The sequence below is a fragment of the Dermochelys coriacea genome, chromosome 10 (genome assembly GCF_009764565.3).
Source record: "Dermochelys coriacea isolate rDerCor1 chromosome 10, rDerCor1.pri.v4, whole genome shotgun sequence".
Lineage (NCBI taxonomy): Eukaryota > Metazoa > Chordata > Testudines > Dermochelyidae > Dermochelys > Dermochelys coriacea.
This window is the reverse complement of record NC_050077.1, coordinates 66,658,815-66,682,729: the sequence shown is the minus strand read 5'-3', so window position 1 is coordinate 66,682,729 and position 23,915 is coordinate 66,658,815. Positions and strand designations below refer to the sequence as shown.

Below are 23,915 nucleotides of genomic sequence, written 5' to 3'. Positions count from 1 at the left end.
GAAATCAAATGGGAATTGCATATTAGTTCTTACCTAGCCATTTGTAGAAGAAATAAAGTAAGAGTAGCATGGCACAACAGATTACCACAAATATGATAACTGTTAGAGGGGTGAAAGTAACGTTTTCCTCTTTCTTTCTTCTTGTTTCTCTGTCTTCAGGGCTTGCCACTGCCTTTAAATCCTCACTGTATAGACAAAAAAAATAATTCAGTTATAGACACTGACCATGGACTTGAAAACAAAGTGTTTACCTTGAGCCCAGTTTTTGCTGTGTTAAGATTTAGGTAAAAAGAAAAGGAGTACTTGTGGCAACTTAGAGACGAACAAATTTATTTGAGCATAAGCTTTTGTGTGAGCTGTAGCTCACGAAAGCTTATGCTCAAATAAATTTGTTAGTCTCCAAGGTGCCACAAGTACTCCTTTTCTTTTTGTGGATACAGACTAACACGGCTGCTACTCTGAAACCTAAGATTTAAGTAGTCACTGGTGGCCCAATTCAGCAAGGTAATTAACATATGTCTAACTTTAAGCATGTGCATAGAGCCATTGACTTCAAAAGCTAGACATATGCTGAACTACCTTGCTGAAGTTGGTCTTGATTTGTAAAATAACCCACGTAGCTGTAAGGGTTGATCAGGCAGAACATTAAGATTTGATAGCCTAAAGGAAAAAAAAACTTGAGTATTTTTTCTGATCTTTCATAATACTATTACTGCAGAAAAATATGAAGTTGAAAGAAAATGGTATGCCAAATTCCCATCATATCCTTTGATATTCTCTTCCAAGACTTTACTTTTCTATAGGCCCATGCTGTTGTTCCACAATAGGTCACGATGAAATATTTAATTCCTTCTATTAATCTCTGTTTTTGAGAAAAGGGAGCGTCAATCTTTAAAGAAAACATTCCAACAAAAGAGTCCAAGTTATCTCTAACAGAACAGTCTTAAATGGAAGGAACCTCTCATGCCTTCCTTTTTAGGAGCCACTGGTCCAAAATCTACCACCATCTGCATTAGTATAAAACCAGAGTAACAGCTAGTCCACACTTGAAATACTACAACAGCCCAGCTGCAGCTGTGCCACTGTAGCGCTTCAGTGTAGACACTACCTTTGTGAACAGGAAGGGTTCATCCATCAACATACCACTGTCTACATAGGGACTCAGACTGGCTTAACTAGGTCACTCAGGGGTGTGGATTTTTCACACCCCTGAGCAACACAACTGGGTCAATCTAATTTTCTAGTGTAAAGTAGCCCCAATTTCACGGATTTCAGTGGAGTTTTCCTGATTAAGCCAGCAGTGAATTTAGCCCAAGGGTGGGCAAACATTTTGGCCCAAGGGCCACATCGGGGTTGTGATGGAGGGCTGGGTAGGGAAAGCTGTGCCTTCCTAAACAGCTTGGCTCCCACTCTCTATCCACCCCCTCCCACTTACCGCCCCTGACTGCCCTCCTCAGAACCCCCAACCCACCATGCTCCTTGTCCCTTGACTGCCCCCTCCCATGACCCCCACCCCAAACCGCCCCCCCCGTTCCCCATCCCCTGACTGCCCTTCCGCCAGAACCTCTGCCCCATCCAACCGTCCCCTGCTCCCCAGGGCCCCTTGCCCCTTATCCAACCCCTCCAGCATTACGCCCCCTTACCATACTCCTCAGAGCAGAAGGAGCTTGCAGCCCCGCTGCCCAGCTGGAGCCAGCCACTCCGCCCGCCAGGAGCAGCAGGCCAGAGCACTGGTGGTGTGGTGCACTGAGGCTGCGGGAGAGGGGGGACAGCGGGGGAGGGGCCAGGGGCTAGCCTCCCTGGCCAGGAGCTTATGGGCCACGCAGGACGGTCGCAGGCCGTAGTTTGCCCACCTCTGATTTAGCCCAAGAACTCAAAACCACTGAAAATATATCTGTCACTGACAGGCACAAGATCTGGTAAGTGTTTTGGAGCTTGTTCTCTCTCATCAAGTGTCTGCAAAAACATTAGTGTCAGCAAAATCCAATCAGTCAACCACCAGTTTTTCTGCCTCTACAGTCCATAATTAAACAAGGAGGGAAAGAGAAATAAAGCAGTGTCATTAAAAGTAATATTTCTTCAAGGTTGTAATACAAATGTGCTCCATATTTACACCTTACCACAAGAAACCACCACACTGAAACTGTTGCACCAAACAAAACAACTAAAACCCTTTAACCATACAGGCAAACTACCTCTCTCATAGTATGGACGCTTGTGAAACTTTCCATCAGGCATCTCACTCCCCCCAGTCCTAAAGCCAATGTATCTTCAAATGCTGGCATGCTGAAAAGGCAATAGTTATCTTACAAAATCAACAGGAGAAAGAATTTCCTAGGTGTATTACATACTTCCTGTGAGGATGTGTTTTAAATTAATGGTTTACAAATCTGGAGGAGCATATTTTCAAGGTGTGCAGATTTTAATATGTTTCTTAAAGACAAATTAGCTTCATAAGTTTCCCTATAAATGAAGTGATACCACATTTTTTTTTTATTTTTGACACTTTGAATATACAGTCCAAGTCCTGCATACATGTGGCTCCAACTCCCCCCGCCCCCCCCCCCAAAATGCCGTTTCCACTTTCCATTTCCCCAGCCTCTCTCAGGGGAAAAATCCACACCCCTGAGAGACATAGCTATGCCAACCTAGCTTCTAACATACAGTGCTAGGTTGATAGAAGAATTCTTCCATCAATCTAGCTACCACCTCTTTGGGAGGTGGATTACCTACACTGATGGTAAACCCCTCTCATTGGTATAGGCAGCGTCTACACCAGGGGTGACAAACTTTTTGGTCCGAGGACCACATCTGGATGGGGAAATTGTATGCAGGGCCAGGGTAGGGGGTGCAGTGTCAGGAACAGGCTCAGGGCAATGGATTAGGGCAGAAAAGGGGTACGGACTGTGGGAAGGAGCTCAGGGTAAGGGTGTAAGAGGGGTGCAGACTGTGGGAGGGAGCTCAGGGTAGGGAGTTGGGATGCAGGCAGTTTGGTGCAGGCAGGGGGCTCAGGCCAGGGAGTTGGGGCAGGGTATAGGAGGGATTCGGGCTCTGGCCCAGCTTATGTAAAGCAGCTCTGGGGTGGCAGCTGCGCACACCAGAGCCAGGGCATGCTCCCTGTCTGCCTGCCCTGGCCCCATGCTAAGCCAGGAAGCAGCCAGCACCACATGACTGCGCGGTCCCCGGGAGGGGAGCCACAGGGCTCCACACGCTGCCCTTGCCACACCTCCAGGTACCTCCCCTGAAGCTCTCGTTGGCCAGGAACAGGAAACTGCAGCCAATGGGAGCTGCGTGGGGGGGGGGGGAAAACGGACAGTGCCTGGAGGCAAGGGCAACGCACAGAGCCCTTAGGCCCCCCAGGCCCCAGGGACGTGGTGCTGGCCATTTCCGACAGCAGTGCAGCACCATGGGGGGCAATCCTGTGGCTGTAGTTTGCCCAACCCGGTCTACAATGAAGCAGTACAATGGCATAGCTGCAGCTGTGCTGCTGTAACATTTTACGTGTAGCCATGCCCCTATTCCGCACTAAGCGCACCTTTGTATGGATTAGTGTGAATTTGGAAGTAGTAACCTAACTACTACATTCTCACTTCTCTGTGTAGACAAACCCTTAATGATGAGGAATGTCACACATGGGAGTTTCACAAAACTTCACTTCCCCCAAAAAGTCAATTGCCACTGCCACCCCTTCCCCCCAAAAGGAAATTAGTCCCCCCTTACCATATTGCGGGCCTTGCCCTAATCCTGCAGGAAGTCCTCATTCAAGCCCTTTCAAATGCTTTCCTTAGTGTCAGAGGACCCCCTCTGCTCATATATGGGCCACCTCCAAAGGGAATCCCCATCCTGCTGCAGATGTCGCTTTCTACCTCTGCCTTTAAAAGACTGGGTTGTAGAGCTCAGCTGGCTAAGTGTGGGAGCCAGCTGCACTGGACCAGCAGACAGGGAAGAATGCCTCCCCGATAGTGGTATCTCATCAGATTGCGGAGCAGTGGCTCTCCTTGGCAGCCACCCTGAAGAAGAAGATTCAGGGCACAGAAGTTTGGAGGGTTAGGGGAGCAAGTGACTGCAAGATCTGGGAAGAGCTCAGGTCAGCAAGTACCTAGTGAGGTGTCCAGAGTGGACAGGGAAGAAGCCAGGGCAGCGAAGTAGAGAGGGCTGAAAGAGGAGGGCGTGGGAGAGCACAACTGTACAGTAAGTAGGACTTGGGGCAGAAGGAGGGGAAGATAGCAGAGATATTAAAATATGTTAAAAAAAAATCCAGTATCGTTTATTTGGCAACAATCATCTAACTGGTAACTCTCAATTCTATTTATAGAGCTATCCTTTCTCCGAGAGCTGTATCACATCACAGTTATTCTTAACTGTGGCTAAAAAAACCCCAGATTTTTCAACCCTCAGATGGGCAGATAAGAGAAATCCCCTATGTTACTGATATGGAAAAATGTTTCTGATATGCCAAAGAAGAACAAGAGGCACATGGGCTGGTGTATGCCACAAGCCTCTCTTAGGAAGATTTCTGAAGATAGAAGTTTTTTTTTTTTTTTTAAAAAAAGGGCTGCTGGTGGCCAGCTTCTCTTTTGCCTCCAAAGACAGCAGTATCTAGTGACTTTCTCCCCATGTAGAGAGACACCAACTACACATTTTACTTCCAGAGAGAAAGAGAAGCACTCTCCCCCAGGAAACACTGCTCTGCATACCCGTTTCCCAGAAGCATTTATACCCCCTCCTAGATAAATGACCGCTCTCTCCATGAAAGACAAGCACCGTCCACGCTCTCTCAATGTCTCTCCTCTCCCACCTGCGGGCTTCCATTTTTCATATAAGTCTTTACACAAAGACACCAACATCTGCTTATGCATACTGCCTTCAGTGGGATACTATTTCTCCCCACCCTAAAAGGGAACAGCAGGGGGGAAGGGTTTTTCTCAGTTGGATTCCAACAAAAGAGAAAGCAAGAGAAAAAGCTTCAGCAAGGGAGTGGTGGAAGAGAATTGGCTGAAGCACAGACCCAGGGGTATATGCCCATGTTAGCCTGATGCTCTCCACCTAAACTATGAGATAGAGTATGGAAGACCTGAGCTCTGGCTTATGCTTCTAGCTGTATAGGATATGGACTCATTGACCGAGAACACTGGATTTAAACTGAGCCCAAGTGAAGAAGTGATTGAGGGGGGAGGAGGGGGGAACCTGAAGGAAAAACCCCACGAAGCCATATTGAATTAATGTTTATTTTCAGCATGAAGTTAACACACATTCAGAGATTATAAAACCAGAAGGGACCACCTTGATTATCTTCTCACCTTCTGCATATCACAGGCTATAGAACTTCTCCAAACTAATACCTATTTGAACTAGAGCATATCCTTTTAGGAAAACATCCAATTTTGTTTTTAAAGATGCCCATGATGGGTAACCTACCACAATTCTTGGTTAACTTGTTCCAGTGGTTAATCACCCCTCACTGTTAAAGATCTGTGCCTTATTTACAGCCTGAATGTGTTCAGTCTGAGATTCAGCTATTAGATTGTTATACCTTTGTCTGGGAGACTGACACAGTCTCCGTTATCAATCTTTGATCCCCACGTAGGTACTTATTAGATGATAATCAAGTGTAACCTTCTCTTTGTTAAGATAAAGAGACTGAACTCTTGGAGTCTATTGCTATAAGGCATTTTTCCAATCCTTTAATCATTCTCGTGGCTCTTCTCTGAACCCTTCCCAACTTATCCAAATCCTTCTTGAATTATGGACATCAGAACTGGACACAGTATTCCAGCAACAATTACACCAGTGCCAAAGGCAGATAATGCAACCTCCTTACTCTTGCTTTAGATTTCTGTTTTACACAGCCAAGGATCACATTAGCCCGTTTGGCCAATGTCACCATAAGTGACATGTAGTGCAATACTGCATTCCATAGATGCACTAGCTGTTTATCTGGCATTGGGGCTTTGTTTTAAAAAAGGCTTCCTACTACACTGTGAGTACCTACTGGGTTTCCCCTCTGTAAAAACAGAATCATTTTTTACTGCAGTTAGGTGGATGAAGTTTTTGTAGTTACTCACAACAGTTAATATGAAGTCTCTGTCTTTTCTAATTTCCTAGAATTCTTACATTTTCTTCACAGAAACATACAGTTGATTACCTCCTTCCCCTGCATTGGGATTTAGCCAGATGTGACAAACCTTATTCACACCCTGTGCTGTACGTGAACAGGATTTAAGACTATTCAAGTTTTATTTTTCTCCACCTTCAGTTACACAGAAAGTTTCCCCCTTTGAAGCATGAATGGCTATCCTGGTTTCCTTTCAAGTATTTATTGTCAATTTACACATACTTTATGCCTCATTTCTAGATATACGAGGTTAGCACCATTTAATGGACTCTCAAGACTATGCAGGATGTTATTTATTTATGCCTAATGCAGTTAAAAAATAAACTGACATGCCAGCCTTTCTTGATGGCGAGCAATGCATGCAGATGAAATTATGGTGATCAGCTGTCATAACAGTATGGGGATATTCTTACACTGCCTTATTCTCGCTATTGGCTTTCACTTTCAATGTCATTAATTTATTTGTTAGATTTATGCCTTTCAGTAGTTCAGACTTCTCTCTTTTTGAGCTTAGCCCAATTCTTTAGTGTGGGAATCAATTTTTTAAAGAACTGGATATGTCTTTATCCTGCCAGTGTTCCTGAGAGAGCACTACATTAGGTGAATTATATTTTTGAAGTGAAAGAGATAAAAAGCTAAGGCCAATATCTAAAAATGGCAGATTTCTTAATGTCCTATGCATTTATATAGTCCCCATTGCCATGTGCAGCTGAGCACCTCCCAATGTTTAATGTATTTATTCTCACAAAGCCTCTGAAGTAGAGAAGTACTACTATCCATTCTACAAATGGAGAACCTAGGCACAGGGAGACCACGATTGCCCAATGTCTCACAGGAAATCTGTGGCAGAACAGGGACTGAACCTCAATCTCCCAAATCTCAAGCTGATGCCCCAACAACTGGACCATCTTTCCTCTCATATCCATTACCACTACCACCAGATATTTAGATCTGCATTTTACATTGCTTAATAGATTATATGGTTTAACGGAACTTACAGCTCTGATACTCCACTCCAGTAGCCTCCCAGTGCCACAGTGAGCACAGCAATTAGAAAGATGACAACCATACTGTAGTCAAACTCTGGCAAAGATGGTGAATAGAGTGTCACATTAATCCTACCTCCAAGGGCCTGAAAAATGATAAATGTATCAGTTACATATAAAACAGCATAGGCTCTTTATGACAGGCAAAGTATGCAGTGCTAATCCTGTTTTAAAAATGAGATGTTATCTTCACCTTCTGCTACAAACTGGATCAGTGTGTCAATTTTACCTACCTACCATGTACGAAGATGTACTGTACGTGACAGATATGACAAACCCAGATATAACTTGGGGACTATTGTAGCAACTTTATAAATGTTATCTGCATTTTTGTGAGTTAGATCTCAGAAGCATGAAAATATCAGAGACTTTTTATTGAGACACACTAAATGATATGGGGTCCATAGAATATTTATAGACCTTTGTATCAATAAGTTACATGTGTGTTCCTGGCTCTATGGTTGCGTTTCCTGTGAAATCTGGAAACACTAGAGTGGTTAATTCAAAAATCACTTGAGGCAGTGCTGTTATACAGATACCCAGCTGCTGAAGCTCCACACTCTATATATTTTCTGTGTAATGTTTTTGTTCTAAAATAAGTGCACAGTTCTCTGTGAAACCTGCCTGATAACTGGTAACTCAGTCACTGTTCCTGGAGAGACTCAATTGAGCTACATCAGACCTTCTGGGATAATCACAGTGAATTTCAGGAAGACTAGAGCCTACATCCCTGTTCTGATGGGAGACAGACAATGACCCTGTCCCAAAAAAAGTAATGGCTAGAGGCTTAAGACGGAAGGAAGCATCCCTAGAATTCAGAAAGTGGGTAAGAGGCACAGTTACCCCCAAACTGTGCCATATGTGGTGGTAAAAAGAAAAGGAGTACTTGTGGCACCTTAGAGACTAACAAATTTATTAGAGCATAAGCTTTCGTGAGCTACAGCTCACTTCATCGGAGGTGTGGTGGTATGTGGTGGTGGTGGTGGTGGCGGTAGTGTGTGCAATCTCAGGCAGTGGTGAATTGATAGTAAGTGCCAACAGCAGTGAAAGTAAGTACTGTAGAAGGGGAAGGAGGGGGAAAAAAAAAAAAATCACACTGACAAGGATCTCGTAGTCTTTTTGGGAAAAGAACAGTGACAAGATAGACAAAAAAAATGAATAATGAACTACTGAAGAAAAATCATCTAGTTGAGATTTGCAAAGAGAGACAGAGGAGTTCTCAGGAGCTGACAAAAGCACAGCTAATACATCTACTATATATGGAGGACCTGAAAAGAAATGATGGCAGAGAATCCAGCAGGAGGGGAAAACCTTGGTTACAACTCCTGAAGGGAAGCAAGGAAGAGGACAATAGAGGCAGCAACCATACTGCACCCAAACCAAATCCACCACTTTTGCAGAGTTCCTGGAAAAATATATAGGTAGCAAAAAAAGTTGCAGCTAGAAAGAGAGACTGAACTTGAATGCCCAGCTGCTTGCAGAACAAGAGTGGGAGAGAGCTAACCCCAAAAAGCAGTGTCAGCACATGAGCCGGAAGAGAAAGAAGGAGCACCACAGGAACTCAACAGGGACAGACTGCACCAGCAAAACCCTATTCCAGTAGATGGAGACAGACCCTATATAGCTGGTCCAGGGGGAAGCTCAGACTCCAAATGATTTCCTTGCTCCTATTGGGATCCGGGACCAAATGATTTCCTTGCTTTAGAGAAGGGGAAGACATGGATGTATTTTTAAATGCCTTTGAAATGAAGTTTGAATTGAAGTAAGTGGGACGGGCAGACACACAGACAAGGTGTGGCGTCTGGTTCTACTACCAGAAGTGAAGGCCTTAGATCAGTGGTGGGCAACCGCGGTTCGCCATTCCCAGCCACTGGGAGCTGCGGGCAGCTGTGCGAATGTAAACAAACTGTCTGGTGGCCCGCCAACAGATTATCCTAACAGGCCACAGGTTGCCCACCACTGCCTTAGATGCTTTCACCCATATAGAGAGAGGGCTATAAAGATTACAAACTACGTAAAAAAGCCTAATTGCAAAAGTTTAAACTGACCTCCCCTGGCCTAAAATCATGGTTAATAGACAAAAGCCCTAGAAAGTTGTGTTTAGCAGGGAAACTGGCAGACCATTAGCCAATAGTCAGCCTGGGAGTGATGGAAAACTTAATAGGGATGGAATTGAATCACAGAGCCTGGACTGGGCCTAAGCAGAGACCTATCTTCAAGGGGGAGGACCAGCTCCTAGGCAGAAAGGCCAACTCAGAGAAAATCCTGGAGAAGATGCGGAAAAGCAATGTCATAAGTGACAAACTGCAAGGGATTTCCTAATCCGACTACCGAGATCCAGAGCAGTCCTGCAAAGCCATCCTGCACTCCAAGCTTACAGTTAACAGGGTAACAATTTCCAGAGGGAGCAAGTTCAGTGGAACGGTTCACCTGTTCCATATGATGTGCATGCTGATGTGGCTACACCTCAAACAACTGCACCCATGTCCTGCTCACCCTCCTTGGTGCAGACCTATCCGGTTCCCAGTGGGAAGGGAAGGTGAAAATAAATGGAAAGACATTCTGAGACCACTGGGACCATAATTAAAACCCAAGTAGTGAAAGCCCATGAAATGCTGAAAGGCTGTAAAATCTGGTTTAAAATTCCTGGTGTAAAAGCCTCCACTCTACTTGCAGCACAGATTTCTGTGCAGCCCCAGGAAGAGTCAGGAGTATTAGCTGTAGGTGTCTGAAAGGATACTATTTTTAATCTGCTTCTTGGAAATTACACTAATTTTAAAACAAAGCCCACACCCTTTCTCCTTGTGAAAGTGACAGGCCTGTATCAGGTGCTGACAGCTATCTGTAAGCATGCAGGTAAGGGGGTCAGTGACTATGCAAGTGGAGAGAATGGGGGGAGGTGTCAATTAACTCCTAATTGTAACATACGGGAAGCCCTGTTAAGTTCAAGTCACCTTCCCAGCACAGCCAAACAAATACCTGATGCTAGGAGGTGGGGAAAGAAAGTCAAGGTGAATTCTCTGACATCTGGAGCCCAGGTGAGGGGGATCATTCTCTGCCCATCCATACCAGGGACCCCGAGACAGAACAGAGCCCGGTGGTGGCTAAGTCTTCAGCTGAAAGTGGGGACACCGAGGCAGCTAAAGAGCACTGCCAAAACTGTGTCACCCACCCAAGTAAAGCGTAAAACAGTTTCCTGAGATATTGCAGAGGTTACTACAGCCAAGACCTGGGGAGGGGAATTTTCTTTCCGGTGTCCGTGACTGCCCAATGATCTGTGAAAATGTAAGTGCTCTGACCAAGGTGGAGGAGAAAACACTGCTCGCCTCATCTCGGTATAGGATCAAAACGCCAATGCAGTGGAGTAAGGGATCAATTCTCTTCCTCCTTCCCCCCCAGAGAATGAGGTAAAAAACACAGGAGTCCCCAGGCCTGATTTCTGAGGTGATGAGGCAGATAAATGAATTTGGCTATGGGGGAGGATTGAAGATACCCTTGCCCAAGACTTAGGAAACCTCAGCTGTTAAAAGCAGTATGTGGTTAAGAGCTACTTCATAGGGAGCCAGATCTAACCTAGTTCCCCCTTCTCTCCAAAGAATTGCTTCCTAGGCTATGCCAAGGAGATGGAGGCCATCATGGAAGCAGATGACTCTTTGAGGAACAAAGGGTTAGCATCTTCATTCCCTGAAAGCTACATGGGAGCTGGAAGTGCGAGGACCAAGTCTCAAGTTACCAAGTCTCAAGTCCAAAGGTTTTGGGGTGACCAGGGTAAGCAGGAGTGCATGAAAGCTCTCCCTGCAGATCCATCCCATAGGTTCTAAAGAAAGAAAATACATGCGATGGTCATCAAATAGCATCAAAATACATGCATCTGTATGTGAATGATGCATGCCAGCTTGTTGTGAGAATGTTTATTATATAAGTAGGTGAAACATGAACTTGTAAGAGGTAATGGCAGACATACCATCCAGGAAATATGCCTGTGTGACCCACTAAGATGCTGGTTGGGCACCCTAATGACCATAGAGAAGGGGTTGCATCTGTCTCATCTCCCCCATCGTAGGCATAACTTGGAGACTATTTTATCAACTTTAAAAATGTTATCTACATTTTTGAGAGCCAGCCTTCAAAGCATTAAAATTTCAAAAACTATTATACTGAGATGTTCCAAATGACATAGGTCTATGAATATTTTAAAGACCTTTGTATCAGTAAGTGTGATATGTTCCTGGTTGAGTTTCCCACGGGAGACCCAGGGACCGCGTTGTGCCAATTGGCAGAGGTCATGGGGGGGGGGGGGGGGAAGATGTGGGCATACAATGTCTGAGATCTACATACTAGTTCCCCATATAACATTATGTAAGGCCTCCAGCAAAAGTCTGTGTCAATACTGGTCATCATAATCATTGTGAGATGTATGTTCAGAAAAATGTGAGGAGTTACGTGTATATATACACACACACTAAAAATTATACTCTAAGTCTGAGAGTTAATGCAAATCATCAAAAGGTGATCCACGCACTGCCATCAGACACCTGGAAAGAGAGGAAAGCTTCTCTCTCTTTGGCTGGTCATGTGCAAACTGAGTATTCTATGGTTCACAATGGACGCCCATTTATAGACTGGGCAAAATGCTAGTCAACAGATTGCAAGCACTGCAGTAAAAAACAAAAACAGCAGGGGTTACCACATTTAGAATTAAAGACAAAGATTTTTTGGAACCACATCCGGGGAGCAGATCAAGCCCCAGTTATTCTTCACCAGGGGGAGCAGGCTGCCAGCGTCCTTGGCCTCATGAAACAAGGGTCAGCCATCCTGGTCACACTGTGAGAAGGACTTTGGGTTAAGCAGCATCTTATTAGACAAGGCAGCATCTTGTTAGTTGAGTTTAGGCTTTAGAATGCATGTTATGATTTTCTCTTATATGGAACCTTACATACAAGAAGGTTTGGAATATTTCTGTTTGCTACCATATGAATCTCTGTTCTTTGTTAAATAGACTTGTTTTTAAATAAAGAAAATACAAGTTTAAAGTGCTATATATTGAGCAGAGCTTTGTTCTAAGGTGCAACTAGTAAGCTGTGGAGTACTGTTCGCTTGGGAACAGCAGGCCTGGTAATTCTGAGAGTGTCCAGGATAAGGGGCTGAGCACCAGAGGGAAATACTTGGAGGACTCAGGGGTTGGAGTGTACCTATTGCATGCTGGTGTGCATGACAGACAGTAGAGCCCACATCGGTTGAGAATGCTTGTGTTGCCTGTGGCTGTGAGGGTCAAGCAGCTGATCCCTGGCAGACACAGCTTCCTCACACTAAGGGCAGGTGGTAGCAAGGTGCCTCACAACCTTGGGTAACCCAGGAAGTGTCACATTGTGGAATCTGGAATTACTAAGGGGTGATTAATGCAAAATCTCAATGCTGTTATGCAGATACCCAGCTGCTAAAGCTTCGCTGCCTAAGGAAAGGGGCACTAATCAGTTTTACCTGTTTCAGAAGGCCTGGGAAACAAAGGCCCCAAAACCATGTAAAGTATCAGACTGAGCTGACTAAGCAGCCTTGATTTTGATCCAACAAATGGACACAAACCTTTAACCAAGGGGGCAAACCCTACTCAAAGGGTTTGAAGGACTTTGACCTACTACATCCCCACATGGAAGTTGGGCAACATCTGGTAACCTGTGTTTAGGCTGTACTGTTTTGTTATAGATTTTCTGTATAACGGTTTTGTTCTAAAACAAGTGTATTGTGCTCTCTGAAAACTGTTTGGCCACTGTCATTGCTCCTAAAGAAAGAGAGTGAACTGCAAGTGCAGAGCTAGGTCAGATCTGATGGGATAATCACAGTGAATTGCAGGGGCACTGTAGCCTAAATTCCAGATCTGAGAGGATATGGCACAGGACCCTGCCCAGAGAGAAGAGACAGAAGCCTGAGACCTAAGGGGGCAGCCATGGAGCAGACCACAGAGTGGGTCCAAGGTGCTGTTACCCTGAAACTGTAACACTATATACTTAGAATTAATTGATATAGTGGGATAACAGCATTTCCCACTGCAATGCAGGAGACCTGGAAACAACCTTATAAATCATGCTGTGGGAGTACACTAGGCACTCCAAGAAGGCATGATACTACTTCTCGACCCCTAAAACAACTTGAGAAGTTGTGCACCTGGACCATGTACCTGTTAGTCCACTATAATATATTTAGTGTTGTCAAAGTAATCTGCACTATACAAATACAAGCAGACACAAAAGAAGGAAGCTGCAGTAGTCAAGGTAAAACATAACCATTGCATGGAAAAGACATTCTGCAGTGGGAACACAGAAGGAAAGACAGATATCAGAGATAATGCAGAGGAAGAGCGAACAGATTTCTGAATAGCCTGGATGTGGGAGAAGAACAAGAGAGGAACCAAACATGACAAGCAAGTTTGGCCATAGGGAATACAGTGGAGTTGCCAGTAGAGATGAGGAAGGGCGGATTCAATAGTGAATGAATGGAATATGCTAGAAACATATTGAGGACTATTTTACTTTCTATTCAAGGAATATCAAATTTCAGAAAAATATAATCTCAATTATCTGAACATCACAGGGGCATTGAATATATTTGGAAATCTGAAGTACCTTTTGATGCAGTTAATAGAACTAAGGAAAAATTACCTTGTTTTGAATTACCGAGCTTCAGATAATCAAGATTTGTATATAACATGAAAGAAAAGTCAATTGCTATCTGTTATTGGAACATTAGCATTACATATTGCACTGTCGCACTATAATGAAAGTGATTCACATGTGACGTTTGTTTTGTCCGACACAGCATCCCATATGTCAAAAGGAAGAGTTGCTGGCTATTGGTCATGATATTTTCAGTTCTATATTCTCTTCTAATTCAGTGTCAGTCTTTTTCTAATCTGTACATTTCAATAAAGTGTAAAGACAGATCACAGTCCATGAACAAGTGGACAACTGAAACAAAGTCTGCTCTATACTATAAGATGAAGGAACACTCTTACAGATTAGCCTGAAAGAGTCAAAGAGCGGGTTAATGCTTTCATGACTGAAATCTCAATCTATCTTCATTTTCAGAGAAAGGGGAAGGCAGATATTGTCTAAACACGTGAATCAAGGAAAAAATATAATATGCATGCCTAACTGGGCACTACCTGATAAAAATATTGGGGCAGATCATCATATAATGATCATAAATATAATTATGAAAAGATTTATACAAATCATAAATGATTACAGTATTTTATTAGTCACTTACCTGCTGCATATCCATTATATCATTGTATCTTACAAGAGCAACTGGAATGGTTACATTTTGTACATCAGTCTTGTTACCTGAAGGAGAAGACTAAAACATAAAACCTATATGAGAGGACTTGATAGCATATTTACAGGACACAACTCTATATGCAGATTATCCTCTGAATGCCAGTATTTATGTTCACAAACAAAAATCAGACAGACATGATTCAAAGCTACAGAGAAAAACTCTCAAACAGTTTAAGGAAAATTTTGTTACACACACTGAAAGGCTGACATTATTGACCCAGAGATATTCTGGTAAATGTCTTATGCTTTTACGCAGATAATCAAAACCCAATAGTTTGACTCTGATAACCCACCTTTTAGAACAAGTTTGACTCAGTTTTTTTAAACTAACAATTATCAATGATAATCTACTATTAATATTGTATTTTGCTGTATTGAAATGTATTTGCGCAAACTACAAATGCAAGTATAATGTACATAAAGAGATATCCAGTATTTTAAAAGAGCAAGAAAAACAGGACATGCATGTCTGGCAAAGTGATAAGACATGATCTAAAATAACTGTTCTTATCTTGCAGTTGTTGCTGTCAATTTTTTTCCTTTTGTTCTTCTGTATTAGTTGATATTTTTAGTGATTTTGTTTTCTGTAGCAATGATTGTGTACAGGTACTGGATTATATTAATGCTTAATAAAATGTAAAATTTTCACTTAAAAGATTATGCAACTAAAATTAGTAGAAAACAACAAAGATAAGCCTTTTCATTTAGTAGTTTGAGTATAAAGAATAGGCAACCACAGAGGTCAAAATACAATAAATGCAACTAAGATAATGTCACTTTAATGAAGATTAAGCCATAGAATGTTAGAACTTACTAGACCAGTTTTACTGGCAATCAACAGTATTTTAGCACCATGACTTTGAGCAGTTCTCGCTTTATCCACAAATGAGCAGTTTCCCCTCATCACTACAACTGCCTTGTCCTTTATTACAAGAGTAGAAGGAACTTCAGAATTACTGCAGAACACTTTGGAGGTCAAGTTCTCCAAACTACTGGAAGCCTACAAAAAAAAAAAAAAAAAAAAAAGTTGTATAAAAGTTAAAACTAAAAATCAAAGATTAGTTTCCAATATGGTTTCTCCCATTTATTTATCACACAAACATTCATTTACAGAGAGTAAATAGACCTATTAAGAAATATAATGGGATAGTTGACTCAGCAATGTGGATTCAAAATAGGAAATCAGTAGCAGGAGAGGCATAAACTTTCTGGGAATGTTCATGTGGAGTCATTGCAATACTAAGATCACAAAACCAATTTAAAAGTATATTTGAGATTTCTGAACCAGTCTTAACTGCTTTACAGCCTATTCCAAGGCCAATGCTACTCTGTAAATTAGTCTTCAGAATATGTTATTATGAGCAACAGACAGCAACTCTCTAGAGAAACCAACTATGTCATACACAAGTTTCACCAGCCAAAGAAACAGTGACTCTCATATATACCCAAACTCTGGTTCTATTGCAACACTCACATCAAGACAGTAGGCTAAGCCCTAAAACAAAGTAGTAGTAGTTTAAATAATTTTTCCATATATTTAATTTTAGTTTTTAAAACCTTTTTTTTTTAAAATAGGACTTAATAAACAAGTTGTTTTCTTTGGCTAGTCAAGTTGTTTGGCCACAGTAGGTCCTTAACAGAAACATGGCTGTTACACTTCCTCTGATTTTGTACTGAGTCAGCCTTGTTTATGAATCAAGGGAAAAAATATTTCTCTCAATTATTTCCAAACCTATAGCATTTACCAATCACATCAAGGGTAGCAAAAGGAAAGGAAAAAACCTCTTTAACATGTATATGAGAGATTTTTCTAATCTTGGCTCAAGGATAAGTTTTGACCAAGAGTAAGACATGGCAATATAAATTCCAAATAATCATTAAAATACTGTTTTAACATATATATTTTAGTATTTTACACAAATGCACATGCTGACCAATATTGGCAATTCTCGTTTTAAACAGATCAAGTTCTAAAATAAGGTGTATTCCATACAAAATCACTTCACTCAAAGTGTCTCCAAGAACACTTAACTGAAATAGTTTTAAATTCTAGTTTATTTTTCTCCATTTGTGACATTTATTTTTTTGAGATTCATTCAGTCTAGAAAACAACAAAAGTCAATTTTACTTTCATTTATAGCCATTTAACTTTTTTTTTGCCAAGAACTAAGTTGACACTAAAATATCAGTGTTACGAACACTTGGGGAGTAGGTGAGTGTTTAAATCTAAACATGATACTTTGCTGATTTTTATTTCTCTCAACTTTCATTAATGCATTTCAATATTAGGTTTTGAAAGTTTTTTTTTAAAAACATTAAAATTTGGTGTCTTAACAGCATGACTGTATCATTTTGGGTATTGTGGAAGTTGGGCTTACTCTTAAATAGATATTTACAGTGCTAAATTTAAGAACATTCTTTTTTTTATGATTATTCTTGACAGAAGATAAACAGTGGTACCCATTTAGAAGTTATCCTAATGAGAACACAGAACATAAGAACAGCCATACTGGGTCAGAGCAATGGTCCACCTAGCCCAGTATCCTGTCTTCCGACAGTGGCTAGTGACAGATGCTTCTGAGGGAATGAACAGAATACAAAGTCATCAAATGATCTATCCCCTATTGCCCATTCCCAGCGTCTGGCAAACAGAAGGTAGAGACACTCAGAGCATGGTGTTGCAGCCCTGCCCATCCTGGCTAACAGACATTGATGGATCTATTCTCCAGGAACTTATCTATTTGTTTTCTTCTCCAAGATGAAGTCCCAGTGTTTTTAATCCCTCCTCATACAAAAGCTGTTCCATACCCCTAATCGTTTTAGTTGCCCTTCTCTGTTCCTTTTCCAATTTCAATATATCTTTTTTGAGATGAGGCAACCAGATTTGCATGCAGTATTCAAGATGTGGGTGTACCATGAATTTATATAGAGGCATTATGACATTTTCTGTCTTATCTATCTCTTTCCTTATGGTTCCTAATATTGTTAGCTTTTTTGACTGCCACTGCACATTGAGCAGATGTTTTCAGAGAACTATCCACGACTCCAAGATCTGTTTGAGTGTTAACAACTAATTTAAACGCCATCATTTTGTATGTATAGTTCAGATTCTGTTTTCCAATGTGCATTAGTTTGCATTTATCAACACTGAATTTCATCTGCCATTTTGTTGCCCAGTCACCCAGTTTTTTGAGATCCCTTTGTAACTCCTTGCAGTCTGCTTTGGACTTAACGATCTTGAGTAATTTTGCATCATCTGCAAATTTTGCCATCTCATTGTTTACCCGTTTTTCAGATAATTTATGAATATGTTGAAAAGTATTGGTCCCAGATCCCTGGGGATACCACTATTTACCTCTCTCCGTTATGAAACGAACCATTTATTCTTATCTTTTAATCAGTTACTGATCCATGAGAAGATCTTCCCTCTTATCCCATGACTGCTTAATTTGCTTAAAAGCCTTTGGTAAGGGACACTGTCAAAAGCTTTCTGAAAGTCTAAGTACGCTATATCCACTGGATCACCTTTGTCCACATTTGTTGACTCCCTCAAAGAATTCTAATAGATGGGCAAGGCATGATTTCTCTTTATAAAAGCCATATTGACTCTTGCCCAACAAACTGCATTCATCTATGTCTGATCATTCTGTTCTTTACTACAGTTTGAACCAATTTGCCTAGTACTGAAGTTAGGCCTACCAGCCTATAATTGCTGGGGTTGCCTCTTGAATCTTTTTAAAAAATTGGTGGTCACATTCGCTATCCTCCAGGCATCTGGGACAGAAGCCGATTTATATGATAGGTTACATACCACAGTTAGTAGTTCTGCAATTTCATATTTGAGTTCCTTCAGAGCTCTAGGGGAATATCATCTGGTCCTGGTGACTTATTACTGTTTAATTTATCAATTTGTTCCAAAACCTCCTCAAATGACATCTCAGTCCAGGACAGTTCCTCAGATTTGTCACCTAAAAAAGAATGGCTCAGGTGTGGGAATCTCCCTCACATCCTCTGCAGTGAAGACTGATGCAAAGAATATTTAGTTTCTCTGCAATAATTTTATCTTCCCTGAGTGCTCCTTTAACAACTCAATCATCCAGGGGCCCCACTGATTGTTTAGCAAGCTTCCTGCTTCTGATGTACTTAATATTTTTTATGTTAGTTTTTGAGTCTTTGGCTAGTTGCTCTTCAAATTCTTTTTTGGCCTCCCTAATTAAAACCTTTAAACTTCACTTGCCAAAGTTTATGTGCCTTCCTATTTTCCTCAATAGGATTTAACTTCCAATTTTTAAAGGATGCCTTTTTGCCTCCTTAGCTGTTTAGCCACAGTGGCACTTGTTTGGTCCTCTTACTATGTTTCTTAATTTGGGGTACACTTAACATGCATTGGATTTTACTCAGTACTTTCTCCTAGAAATTCCATTTGATCCAAAACTGTTCTTGGTTTTTGTTAATTCGTAGACACTGTAGCTACATAACTACTTACAATGTTATCCAGGGTATTTGGAAGAGATACCCACGAAGGATTGTAACGTACGCAGTAGTCCTTTGTTAATGGGGGTATCCCATTTCCAGAAGCATGCAGGATTCCCTCCTGTGCATTTACCTACAATATGAAGTTTCTGCATTAGACAACACAGTTTACACTATTGGTGGACAAAAGGTATTCTTCTAAATAAGAATAGGACAACTTAAAAGTTTCAATAACCAAAAAGAGAAATGGAACAGGTAACAAGATTAACCTTGACAGCTTGGTTTTGATTCTATAATGCAGGTCGAAAAGTTGAAAACTGATCAGAGTTTGCATGGCTAATCATAGCAAGGAAACAGTGAGCCTCAAGTACATTTCAGATGCTGCATATTCATTTTACACACACACACACACACACACACACACACACACACACACACACACAGCTGTGAAGAGCAACCTAAAGAGACAGAAACCTCCAGGAAAGCATTCTTAGATTAACAACCAAGATTTTACATTCCCTTTAAACTGGAAAAAAGGTTATTAAAAAACACACCCTATGCTGGCTATATCAGTTATGTGGTGTACAAATTTCTATTACAAGTCATGGGCCACATCATAAATACCTTCTCTCATGGGCATAGTCCTCACTGGGAATGCTCATATAAATTTACTTTTGTGAACAGGAGATGTATGATTAAGCCTTATGTTTTTCCTGGAGTTATAGCAATTCTAAAGATTCAGTCTTGCCCGGAAGTTTTGGTTTGCTGGTTGGTTTGGGGCTGAGGTTGAGGTTTTTTGGTAGGTTGTTTGTTTTGGGGGTTTTTTTGTGTGTGTGTGTGGGATGGAAGAGAAGGGAGGATAAACACATCACCCCTGTATTTTATTTAAATTTTAAACTTAATTCTAAAAATTGTGGGAATACTTGGTTGCAGATTATTTTGGGCACCTATAAATCAAAGTAGCTATATTTTATACAAGGTCGATTTGATTTAAATCAAATTGATTTAAATCACTAGTCAGGAAGACTTGATTTAATCATGGATTTCTACATAAAAGTGCATTTTTGTTGGTTGTTATAAACTTAATACATATTCTTCTCAACTCAGAGATAGATGTAGGATTCATTTTTAGAAAGTACACACTATACATTTTCAAACAGTGATTTATTTTTAAAACTTTTCGGATTTAGTTTTACAGCTATATTAGAAAAATGAACAATCGTTTGGTTATTTCATTTAGCAAATGTAATTGAAGCAGATATTTATGAAGTAATTGGGAGGTGAACTATCTCCAATTCAACAGGTTAATCATTAATATTTGGAGGATTTTCTTGCCATGCTGTATTACACCACTAGACAGACATTTACATTGTTTTATTTAACTAAAACAACAATGTTGTATAGTCTGGATTTTGTTCTTCAACAGCAAACATATAATATTTTAACAAAACAAGCATATGAATTTTTGAATTTAGTTAAACATTCAAGTTTTTGAAACTTTGAATTTTGAGAGAGAGATAAGGGATTGACTCTGTGAACACAAATTTGCAGAGTGACAATAGGGTTGAGGTCTTATTTATTTATTTAAAAACATTTTTGCTGTTAACAAGCATAGTATCTCTGGAGACACAAATCCACAGTTTGAGAACTGCAAAACTAAGCATCTTTGACAGTATCTTCTAGACTGAGCACTGCGTCCCATTCGGTAGATAGAAAGATTTAGGTTAATCTATACAGAAGCCTCTGGAACCCCATAAGATTGGGTCCCTAATCCATGAACTACCGGAACTCATTTACAAAATTTTTCTTAAACATTACGTGAATATATTGTCTCATATGATGGGATTAGAATTTATAATCCCTATTCCATGATGAGATATCTTTGAGCTATATTGCATTTTAATTAAAACTATCTTTAGATTGGATTTTTTTTTTGATAAAAAATGCTATTTAAATAAAACCCAATTTTTTTAAATTTAAAAAAAAAAAGTCATTTAGTTTCATCCACCCCGATTTTATAGGATTTTTAAAACAGGATTTTATAGCGTATACCATGATGTAATCCTTTTCGGTGTGTGCAGGCACAGAATTAAAGAAAAATGAAGATGCTAAAGTCTGAAAACTGATTTCTGAAAGTGCTCTGTAACCAAAAATTTCATAGTAATTTTCTGATATAGCACTTTTCACCTGTATTTCTCAAAGCGGGCTATTAACTGACAGAGGCAAAGCAGAACTCCAGCTGTGGACAGATTATTGTATGGCAATTCCTATAATTATGTTTTTTAAAAATGAATATGTTATTCACAATTCTTGCCAACAGTCTTTTGGCAAGATTGTTGGAGGGGCACATTAGAAAATGGATTCTGAAACTATATTTATAATAAATACTTCAAAAAAAAAAGGCTTTTAAGTTAAATTCTTAATTTCCCAGTTTGATACATACTTGATTAAATATGAAACAAAATGCACACTCATAAAATTGTCAGGCATTATATGAAGTTGTCCACAATAAAAGAAATATGTAACTTTTTTTTCCATGTTCCAGATAAAGATCTATAATTTTAAAAAAATTATATCTTAAAGGTGACTATGAAAGAAAAGGTGTCATTTCTTGTTTCAGTTACGTGTTGCCAGAAGTAAAGTAAAGTAATTGACTGGGAACTAAGGAAAATTATGCCATAATTTAAAGTTGGTCATCTTGACTCTTCTTGAAAGAGGCACTTACCTTAACATCAGGAATGAATTAATAGAGCAAAAGTAGTCGGTGAGCGCTGTTGTAGATTTTAGATTTCTTTTTGTTTTGTTATCTGTTGTTTCAGAGTTCTAGGTCCATCTGGTTTGAATGGCAAAAATTCTTACTAAGAGCAACCCATTTTATCAGGTTCCGAGAGTGAACATCTGCTCACCAAGCAAAGCGTTAAAATAGCTAGAGCCTGTTAGTATTTTAAATGTACAGTCCTTCAGTTATTAGATAAAGTTAAAGTTATTTAATGATTTATGATAAGCAAAAGAAATGCCAATCTTTACCTCTTAAACTAAGCCCATTCATCTAAAAATATAAACTGTTGGCAAGTAAAATCTGATCATCTTACTTCAAATGGAGACAGGAGCGAGTCTGAGCAACAAGAACTACAGACTTTCACATTAGCCCCTTCCAAAGTCCCCTTCCAACTTCCTTGTGTATGAATGAGAGAGGTATAAATAAATATGGTGTTATGAAAGCTGTAGTGTTAATTTTTCATAAGTAGTAATCTTTTTTCTAAACAAGTGATCATTTGTTCTTCAACACTACACTACACAGCAATAGCCATAGTTTGATTGTTAACGTATACAGGCTCTAGGTGACAGCCAGTGTGTTAAGCATGTTGCGTAATCTTACTAAGAGCATGTCAACACAACACTGTACTTGAAACACCAGCTATACTAATGTGCCCACTGTGAAACTGTTAAGTAGCAACAATATGTTTATATAAAGTTTCCTCCTGTGGGAGGAGGCCAATCAGCACTGACCTATGGATGAAATGGACCTCAAAAGATCAGTTGTGAGGTTAAGAAGCATCTGAAAGTTTGCTTATTTATCTAACATTTTTCTGAACTTTAGGGTGCAGAGTTGGACTGGAAATACCCGTCACAATCCAGGCCCAGCTAGAAATACTACCAGGATGGCCTCTGTCACAATGTTTAAAGCAAAAAGAAAAGGAGTACTTGTGGCACCTTAGAGACTAACAAATTTATTAGAGCATAAGCTTTCGTGAGCTACAGCTCACTTCATCGGAAAGCTTATGCTCTAATAAATTTGTTAGTCTCTAAGGTGCCACAAGTACTCCTTTTCTTTTTGAGAATACAGACTAACACGGCTGCTACTCTGAAACCAATGTTTAAAGCAGATTTACTTCTGATCCTGGATAGAAACTGAAAAACCCAAGAGAGCCAATCCACCTTTTTCAGACAGACGTTTCAGATCTTCAACAAAACAAGCTGTGATTGAGTTTGGTTCTGAAAGGGAGCAGAAGTTCCCAACAGAAGAGAAAGTGACTGGTTCTCATCACAACCAGTTCACCAGCTAGGATAGAAAGACACCTTTGGCACACCGCAGAAATGACACAGAGTCATATTAGCCCACACAAACAGTCCAACACCCAAACCCATTCACACCAGTCCACCACCACCTCATCACCCTACTCCACAGTCTTGCAATTGTGACCCCCACTCACACTGCAGAGTCCAAGACTGTGAACTCAACCACCCTCCATATGGTACCAACCCACCTCTCCCCAACAAGGCATCATGCCACACCCCTCCCCCAGGTCTACCACCCCACTCCACCCCCCCCGCTAGCCCTTGCCCTCCCACTCCCACAGCTCCCGTCCTCCCCCACAGGCCCTGCCCCGCCTCTGCTCTTCCCACAGCCCCCTGCCGGCCCTCACCCTCCCCTCCAGCTTCCCCCCCCCACAGCCCCCTGCCCCCCCTCACCCTCCCCTCCAGCTTCCCCCCCCACAGCCCCCTGCCCCCCCTCACCCTCCCCTCCAGATTCCCCCCCCACAGCCCCCTGCTCCCCCCACCCTCCCCTCCAGATTCCCCCCCCACAGCCCCCTGCCCCCCCCCACCCTCCCCTCCAGCTTCCCCCCCCACAGCCCCCTGCTCCCCCTCACCCTCCCCTCCAGCTTCCCCCCCACAGCCCCCTGCCCCCCCTCACCCTCCCTCCAGCTTCCCCCCCCACAGCCCCCTGCCCCCCCTCACCCTCCCTCCAGCTTCCCCCCCCACAGCCCCCTGCCCCCCCTCACCCTCCCCTCCAGCGTCCCCCCCCCCACAGCCCCCTGCCCCCCCTCACCCTCCCCTCCAGCTTCCCCCCCCCACAGCCCCCTGCCCCCCCTCACCCTCCCCTCCAGCTTCCCCCCCCCACAGCCCCCTGCCCCCCCTCACCCTCCCCTCCAGCTTCCCCCCCCA

General features: G+C 41.5%; 1 protein-coding gene across 4 annotated transcripts in view; it reads right to left on the bottom strand.

Moving 5' to 3' along the window:
• SPPL2A (signal peptide peptidase like 2A) overlaps positions 1 to 23,915 on the bottom strand; it is a 48,900-nt gene that overhangs the window by 24,451 nt on the left and 534 nt on the right. For all 4 annotated transcript variants that reach the window (XM_038419655.2, XM_038419654.2, XM_038419658.2 and 1 more), the window contains exons 2-6: positions 18,982 to 19,101; positions 15,310 to 15,495; positions 14,425 to 14,514; positions 7,114 to 7,247; positions 34 to 185 (exon numbers count right to left, since the gene is read on the bottom strand). In XM_038419655.2, coding sequence (XP_038275583.2) covers positions 34 to 185; positions 7,114 to 7,247; positions 14,425 to 14,514; positions 15,310 to 15,495; positions 18,982 to 19,101 — 682 coding nt within the window. The remainder of the gene's footprint in view (positions 1 to 33; positions 186 to 7,113; positions 7,248 to 14,424; positions 14,515 to 15,309; positions 15,496 to 18,981; positions 19,102 to 23,915) is intronic.